We start from the raw sequence: 9,208 nt of genomic DNA on the forward strand, positions 1-9,208 counted from the left end.
CGCTGCCACAGGCCAGATAAAATGGCTTGGTGGGCCATATGTTGGACAAGCCTGCTCTAAGTTAACCCTGGATGGATATGGTATCAGACTAAAGCACTTTACCACATCTAAAAATGGCTTCTTATGCTGAAGTTCTTCAGCTCTAGCATAAAAACATCCCTTCCAAATTGCAATGCAATGAAGATAGCAGCTACTTTATTTTTTAGTGTTATGTAGCTTAAAATATTAACGCACATAGTAAGCACTGTGCAACTGCTTAGAAAGCATGATTACTACGGTCTAAATAAAACACGCCCTAAGTCTAAAGTACAACAAACCTCTTATAAAACATTTGTTTGACTTGTTTTACATTATCTTAGTCCTCTGGACAGGGCTGGATCAGGCTGTGAGTTGGACAAACAGCTGTTTGTCATTCCCAGCCCCAGCACTGCATTGGAGCAGCAAGGACTTCTGGTATTATCTCTATGAAGCAGTTCCACGATAGCATAACATGTGCTTGAAAGTGTGAGCACTCATGTTTTAAATGCAGTTAACACATCCTAAGTGTAATGTGTGACAAGGCCCTAATTAATGCTCGTGAAATATCCATGCAATGTCACATATGCATGTTTTATATTCATCAGGCTGTACTTCTGCTCAGGTTTACATGCTGTGCAAACACACTGATTTCTGTAAGCTTGCATATGGTTTAAGTCAGAGCAGAACTTAGACCATTTCATTTTTACATCCAAATCACCTGGTCCAATCTGACCGACAAAAACTCTTGGTATTTTCTGATGTTTATTATATCCTGTGGTCAACTGCTTTCATGCAGTGCATGCAGTATTAACTTATCTCCACATACTTCTGAAGAGTGAGGCTCAGGTTGTAGCTGGCTGATTTGATCTTGTTCTGGGCTTCCAGGTGGGTCATGCCATCTGTGTTGACTCCATCAATGGCCACCACAAGGTCCCCCTGATTCATGTGTGACTGGGCTGCCTTGCTACCTGGAGTGATCTGTGAGGGAGAAAAAAACAGAAATTGTCTTCATGATATGCTATTTTGTGTGCAAAATGTTTTTCGAGAACAAGTCCTATCCAGCGTTACTGGGGAGGGGTGTCTTCTTCATTCACCTCAATACCTGCACATAACAATGTTACTGGAAGGTAGGCATACTCATGACCCTGCAAAGGTCAATATGCCACTTAAGGTCTATTATCTCTTTATTTTTGATAAAGACAGAACAGGTAGTCTCAAATTTTCTTTATATAGTGAAATCCAATATGAACACTACTGAACAGGTTATTACTGTTCATATAATTGTCATGTTATTTATCTAAGGAGTGGTATTCATTAAAATGTTTTATTGTCAGCCCAGATTTGACCGTAAAAAAGTTAATCAAATTACCAAACTAAATTAAATGAAATGACACCATTTGAGGACCTGGTCTCTTATGAGTACAGAGTGACTGATAACTGTTTTTCAAGGCTAAAAGGATTTTTCTGCCAGTTTCTTCATCTACAGAGGGTGGCAAATAGGTCAACTACAACATAATAACCATTAGAAATGAATCATTTCCCCTGTTCCAAAGTGCACTCATTTTCAGATCCACTGTTGCCTTACATTTTGTGATTATTATTATCCGCAATGCAGTCATGCCTAAAAAAACCTCAGGGAGCTACTAAATTGCTAGGTGTCATACAATTTTCACATAAGATCAAGATTTTTTTTCTAAAATCAATTTTATTGTCTAAAACTGAGAAAAGTAAGTAAATGTGATGGTGTGAGGATCTCCAGTTTTTTGTTCCGCCTCAGTTGCATTCCTTTCTTCTCTTTTATAGCAAGGATCACCAAGATTGCCTAGGGTTTGGATGAAGAACACCTGGCTGAGGCAGAACCTGACCGATGTGATGCTAGTGGAAAGATGAAAACACTTTGAAGAGTTTGCAGCCACTGTGCACTCTGAAGGCATGCGGCAGCTACTGGTCATGCCTGTCTGTTATTTATAGGTGCTCACAGTACTAAAAACTCATGTAGCAGCTTCCACATATAATGCTTTCTACCGTCTCAGGCTGGTTCAGAGACTCTCTCTCATATTGGCAGGCAGTAGCCTGCCCTCAGATATATATACCTTTGTCATCTTGTATCTGGACTTCATATTTATGTACCTCAATAAGAAACTATCAGCCCTAAGAAAACTCCAACTAGTAAACAACACTAATGGTAAGCAGGTTCAGATTCAGCACCTTGTTCTTAGCTTTACACACAAAATTACATGGGTCCAGCATATTACCCAGTTGAAAACCTTGATTAATAACTACACTCCTTGGCTACCTTTACATGTGCTCGGGGGTGGGTGTTTTAATTAGAGAGGTTTCCAGAGAGCCACTCTAACTAAAATGCCTCATTGTCACATGTATTAAGCCCCTGCAGGTTTAAAAATAGCTGTGAGATGCTTTATCTAAATCTCATTCAACAAAATAATGGCTGTCCCCCAGCAGCCATTTTTAAACCACAGGGGTTTATACACATGCCCATGAGGCCACGCTGGGGTGTTTTAATTAAAATGTGGAGCTGACTCGATTGAGTCTGCTCTGATGTGTTCTAATTAGAACACAAACCAGCATATATAGCGACCCCAAGTCTAATGGAGCTCTCTGCCACAAAGGTATAGCTCATCTGGGCAAAAATCAGATCAAAATTGTGGAACAAACCTCTAAGGAAAGGAGAGGCCCTCACAAACTTTACCACATTCCAGCCTAAGTCAGAGTTAAAGTTAAAAGTCTTTTTTTCCTTCACCATGTACATACATTTCAAAACAAACAAACAAACAGAAAACAATCTACCAAAACAAACCACTGAACTGCACATGCAATCCTCCCCCTGGAGAGAAGATGAGAAAGAGAATGAATCACACATGATAGATATTAGTCATTTTGCTGAATGCACTATTAGAAGGTGCTCAAAATCAAGAACCCAAGCAGAACAGAACAAACCGTGGCCCTGGGAGTTGCCAACACTGTAATGGGACACAGCACACTAAGTGGTTGAAGGCTATACTTTTAAGACATAAAGTAATTTGCAATCCAGTCACTATAAATAATATATAGCCGGAGTGGACCTTACTGGAGTAGGGATCATTCTTTAGCTCCTCAACGGAGATAAACCCAGTAAGAAATGCATGTACTCTGAATCAGATAGAAATGTATTAAAGTTCTCTGCATTTACTTTAAATTTTTTATTAATACCAGCAATTAATGGTAGAAAAATGTTCTACCAGAAAAATGTTCTCTCTGTTTTTTTCTGATCTTAGGAAACTGGAAAAGTTTAAGTCAGTCTCAAGAAAGGTATTATGTCCTATGCTTTTTTTGTGTCCTCAGTTGCCTGTATTTGCATTTGGGATGTAAAAAACATGGGACCCAACACATTTCATACTACAAACATAATTAGTCCTAATTCATAGAAAAGTACCAAAGAACTGTGGCAGTTCAAGAGACTCCTATGCTTCAGTACATCTCATTGATCTCAGGGGAAGAACACTCTCTCTCCACTTACATGTGTCATGCTCATACAATCTAGCATTCTGTAAGGGTCAAATGAGATTATAGTTGTCATATTTATTTGCACAAATAATCTAGTTAAACATTCTTCTCACTCTCCAAAATATTCCCACAAATGTAATATGAAAAAAGATGGGTAGAGTAAGTTAACATGGAGATAAGGATCGAATATCCAGACAGTTCAATCAATCAGAATCAAATTAATCTGACAGGACTCTAAAAGATTGAAAATCTTGGCTTGAGTGAGATTTTTAGCTCCTTTATTCAATAAAAGGAAATTGGTTTTCTGTCAGTCTAACACCAAAATGTAAGGCTGGCCGATGAAGGCGCTTAAAAAAAATTATCCAGCCATCATTTCTGCAAGGCACCACTTTCTCACCCACTGAGGAAATGTGCTTTCTCTTGCCAAAGAAGTGTTAATTATGCTGTGCTGCTGACACCTCGAGACTCCAGACTGTTGACTCCCAAGTGCCCTGCACACCTGGTCACGCTTATCAAGAATGAAAATGCATTGTCAAATGTAGGTGACACGTAGGGGGTGCACATGCACCCCCTGAGCATGGCGGTGCACCCCCTGCATAAAGGTGCCACTGACACTGCCGGCGGCGCCTGTGGGCAGTCGCCACTCACCATCCCCGCCCCACCACCACCAACACCACCAGCGGCATCTGCAGCTGGTCCATGATCGCCATTGGCCACTGCCAACACTGGCTGGTACTCACCACCCCCTCCAGCCCTCCCGCCACCGACAGCACTGTGGCCACCTGCAGGAGCTCCCTGCTTGCTGTTGCCATGATCCTGCCACTGACAGCACCACTGTCACCTGTGGGAGCTCGCTATGCCCCACCCCCCAGCCGCTGGGGGCATGCAGCGCTCATGATTGCGAACATGCCCCAAGATGTGGTCCTTCATGAAGGTGCAACTGTGTGTAACTACACAGAAATTCCCTTCATTGGTCTACAGATCTCCTTACATAGACTCATAGATGCTAGGGTCAGAAGGGACCTCAAAGGAGCATCGAGTATGACCCCCTGCCCATGGCAGGAAAAAGTGCTGGGGTCATGTGACCCCAGCCATGTGCTTATCCAAGCCACTAGGAAGAACTCCCTTATTAATCAATGTAGAGTACACAATTGAGAGCTGCAGCCTGGATAGTCAAATAGTGGATTAGGTGAAACGAGTGTTAGTCCCCTGAACCTAACATGCGACTGGTTCCACTGAATTCAACAGCATATTTATATGTGCTTGCAGGATTGGGAGTTGACAAGTTTCTTTTTAGTTGTTCTTTCACCCCCTCTTTTTTAAATTTGGATTCATTTCAAGGCAGATTTTCATTATCGCTTCTCCTAAGAGGTCAGATGTTACTTAATGTTTGGGAACTTACCTATAAATATGTCCCTTCAGATTGTTGACAGCTTTGTAGTTCCTTGAATTTTTTAGTCTGTGCCCTTTTTTTCTTTTATGCAGATCCTGGTTCAGGCACAATTTAGCTTGCTTCCCATTAAGAGCATGAGCAATAAACTGAGAGTTTTGTATGTTTTACAATTGGCTGTTATACTAGAATAATGTTTTTCTTCTTACCTCATTCTTCTTAATGCATTTTACTGTAAATAACTAATGCCACATTATTTTATTGCAACTTTGTAGGATTCTTTTTGATCTATTCAGCAAGAATGAAGCCTGAACTCAAACACTAAAAGGGCATTTGAGATGAAAGGAAGAGTTTTAATTTGGCACTCAGCGGCCTGGAGCCACTTCTAATATTCAGCAACTCAAAATAGCTTTGACTTTGAATACGTCCTGCAGTTCCAGGCAAAGATTTGGCTTTTGTGCGAAGTGCCTTTGACTGGTCTGTCCCAATTGGACAAAAGCAGAGGTACCGCTGCAGCCTCCTGTGGCGGGACCCGAGGCTGGGTTGACCAACCCAGAGAAAGAAATAGAAAGCCCTGAAAAGAGGGCATACTTACCACCCACAGGCAAAGCAGAGCCGCATCGAGAAGGGCTGCTGGCATGATTCATCAGCCGCTTTTATTGCCGGCTGGGAACAGCACTGGCAGATGACGTCACCAAAAATCACTGCCCGGCAGATTTAAAAGCTGGCGGCAGGAAAATGGAGGGGGGAAGCAGGAGAGCGCACCTCTCTATGCGAGCACCTCTCTATTCAACACTGGTCAGGCCACAGCTGGAGTACTGTGTCCAGTTCTGGGCACCCTGCTTCAAGAGGGATGTGGACAACATTGAGAGGGTCCAGAGGAGGGCCACCCGCATAATCCGGGAACAGCAGGGCAGACTCTACAATGAGAGGCTACGGGACCTGAACCTGTTCAGCCTTCACAAGAGAAGGCTGAGGGGGGACCTTGTGACTGTCTATAAACTCACTAAGGGGGACCAGAAGGGTTTGGGGGAGACCTTGTTTCCCCTAGCGCCCCCCGGGATAACAAGAAATAACGGCCACAAGTTGTTGGAGAGTAGGTTTAGATTAGAAATCCATAGGAACTACTTCACAGTTAAGGCGGCTAGGATCTGGATCCAACTTCCAAGGGAAGTGGTGCTGGCTCTTACCTTGGGAGTCTTTAAGAAGTGGCTTGATACCTACCTGGCTGGGGTCATTTGAGCCCAGTTTCCCCCCTGCCCAGGCAGGGGGTCAGACTTGAAGATCTACAAGGTCCCTTCTGACCCTACTTCTATGATTCTATGATTCTATGTGTAATGTCTCTCCCAAGCCTTAGTGGGTTCCTTTCACTGCCATCTACCAGAGGCAGATACGCTGCTATGAATAGCATATTGCTGGATGTCAGTCTGACTCAGCACATAGCAGACCAGAAATGGTTACTACTCACTCCCATACCTTGTCCACTACTGAGTAGTGTAGTTGGTAGGCTAGGGTGCATGCAAGAGGAATGGCACATTCAGAGGTGCTGTCCTGGAGATCAACACATGAAACATGCTGTCTGCCTCAGCAGTCAGTACAGATGAAAGCAAAAGGTCCAAATGCATATTTTGGGAAGAGCAAGAGATAAACTTGGTGAAATGGCCATTTTTCGCATGTCCAAGGTAATATGAGCCCCCCCACCCCCAAGGAGATCTTCATGTAGGAGTGTACTTCCTGGAACTACATAGTGAATATTCCTCTTTCCTCCCAAGAATAGTGCTGACCCTCACCCCCTCTTGTACTAATTATATTATCCCTGCTCTCTGTGGGTAGAAAAAAAAGCAGATACAGGCAGTCCTCGGACTTGTGACACAATTGGTTCCTGAAAACCTTGTCTTAAGTTGAAACGTAACTTGGAACCAATTTTCTCATAAGAAACAATGTTATAAATGGGGGACTAGTTCCTGAACCATAGCCCAATACCCTATTTTCACCAAAAATACCCCAGAATTTTGTACTTGATCAATTATAAGCGAGTAATATAGCTGCATTGATGTATTTATATTGTAAATAGCAATCATATTGATTTGGAAAGACTTCTTTGAGGTGACTTTGCTGGACTTTTTGAAAGGCTCTTGGTTGGACTTTTTGAAGGGTTCTTGGCTGGAGTCTTCTCAGGAGTCTTGGCTGCAGGTTTTTCTGGAGTCTCGTCTGCTTTCTTAAAGAAAGTGTCCAAGGAAGTTTGGACAGATGTTCTCCAGGGAGATAAGCGACGCAGCGAACTTGTTCACTGCTGTGGCGTTGCATCGGATCAAGCATTGTAAGTCGAAACTGACATTATAAAGTAGAAACAGGGTGTCAATTTATATACGTTGTAAGTGCGAAATGTTGTAAGTTGAAACGCTGTAAGTTGAGGATGGCCTGTACTGCAGTCATCCATGTATTTTTCCACATTCAGAGTCCAAATGACTCATTTCACAATTAAAAGAAACAAGAAGAAAGTACTTCATTAGAGAAATCTGTATGGGAGTCTCCTTTATAACAGGTTGTATCATTTGTCTCATAAAATGCGACCCAGTCTTGTATTCTTGCAAATTTAAAGATTCAGCATACAAAAACCAGTATCACAACAGTTACACACCTGCATGCATCATCATGTTTCAATTGGCTGGGGGACGTTCACTTGTAAGGAATAACGAAAATGTCAGTTGAAGTCATCTGAAATTAAATTTTGTGGTTTAAAAACTGCTGCTTAAATCTGTTCCCAGGTGAGCAGGTGCAACTTGCTTTGTAATAGCAATGTAGCGTGAAGCAAATGGGAATTATACCCATATAACAGAGAAGGATTTGACACAAACAACAACAGTCCTGAAAACAGAAGACAGAAGGCCTGGCACTGGAGTATGAGAGTTTGTCTTGATTCCCAACAGAGGAGATAGATGAAAGAATTGAAAGCAAAAAGAAACAATGTTGTTTTATATTCTCCCTTTGCCTTGAATAATGAGAAGTGTAGATGTCGCTAAGGCTATTGTTCATCTTTTACAGAGGCCTACTGTGTGTTGATACTGTTTCTGGCTCAGAGAGCCTGTGTCAGAAAACCCTGCCACTGCAGCTGCCAGCACAAACGCTTAACCAGCAATTATTGAAAAATCAAGGCCAACTGAAATCTAAGAAGACACTATCCAAAATTATTTAATTTGTGGAGAAACAGAGACTACAATGCCAAGCTGAACCCTGCCCCCCCCCCAATAATAATGATACTATATTAGTCTCCTAAGGAAATTGTAAGAGACTGCAAGCTTCCTATTTCATTTCTGTGGTGTGGTTTTACAAATATCCTATATCCACTAGGTCTACTTCAAATACACCCATCAAGATGCATGTGGACAATAACTTTGAATTTTTTCATTTCAAATTCATCACCTCTGGTAAAAGAAGGTGGCACGTGCTTAACAAAATACTAGCAAACAGCATACACCATTTTCTCTGTTTAAAAATGTTCCCTTGAACTGTGCTGTGTCATATCTATTAGCTTGGAAACCACACTACAGTAATGTAGTTGCATACCTCCTCTTCACTTGTCCCACAGTGGCTTCCATGGGAGATAAGGGTAGTCAGTTCATAGAAGTATTAAGCTCAAAGTTTTCCCAGAATACTGTTTCTCACTGCTAGCAATGCATGCTGTACTGTTGCCCTGTGGGGTCAGGGCAGGGCAGGGGAAGGGGCAGATAAGTGGTGGCAAGGAGGAGACAGCCATAAAAGAAACTAAGGCAGAAACCTGGTTGCTCAGGGGAAAAGGAAAAGGCAGTGGGGATAAGACAGTAGCAAAGAAGCAGGGGGTTTGGAGGCAGAGAGGAGCTCAGGACAGGTGTTGGAGGTGGCAGTGAGCCAGAAGCAGGAGAGGGAGAAATGAGACAGAAGTTAGAGGGGCGAGGAGCAGAGATTGGAGCAGGGCCAAACCATAGTAAAGCAAAACCCAATTTAGGGGTCCAAATAACAGTTTTATTAAACAGACAACACACTACACAGCCCCATGAAGTTATTGGTTCACACACACACACACACACACACACACACACTCTCTCTCTCTCTCTCTCACACACTCACAATGGCAGCAGGAGAAAGAGACTTAGTGGAAGGGCTGGAGTCCAGGTAGGGAAGAGAAGCAGAGTCCAAGTCTTGGTTAAAGAGAGGGTGGGGGGTGATAGCTACCTATCCAGGTTGGAAAGGGGTCCTTGTCTAGTAGGTGTTGTCCAGAGGCGGGTCGCTGGCAGGGCCTCTGGGTGGATAGGTGGT

At 42.8% G+C, this 9,208-nt stretch overlaps 1 protein-coding gene across 27 annotated transcripts in view; it reads right to left on the minus strand.

The window, feature by feature from the left end:
* LDB3 (LIM domain binding 3) overlaps positions 1-9,208 on the minus strand; it is a 217,764-nt gene that overhangs the window by 149,841 nt on the left and 58,715 nt on the right. For all 27 annotated transcript variants that reach the window (XR_003094036.1, XR_003094038.1, XM_014519974.2 and 24 more), the window contains one exon: positions 845-996. Coding sequence is in view for 25 of the 27 variants with exons in the window: in XM_014519974.2 (XP_014375460.1) it covers positions 845-996 (152 nt within the window). In the remaining 2 variants the exon portion in view is untranslated. The remainder of the gene's footprint in view (positions 1-844; positions 997-9,208) is intronic.

This window comes from Alligator sinensis, unplaced genomic scaffold (genome assembly GCF_000455745.1).
Source record: "Alligator sinensis unplaced genomic scaffold, ASM45574v1 scaffold94_1, whole genome shotgun sequence".
NCBI lineage: Eukaryota > Metazoa > Chordata > Crocodylia > Alligatoridae > Alligator > Alligator sinensis.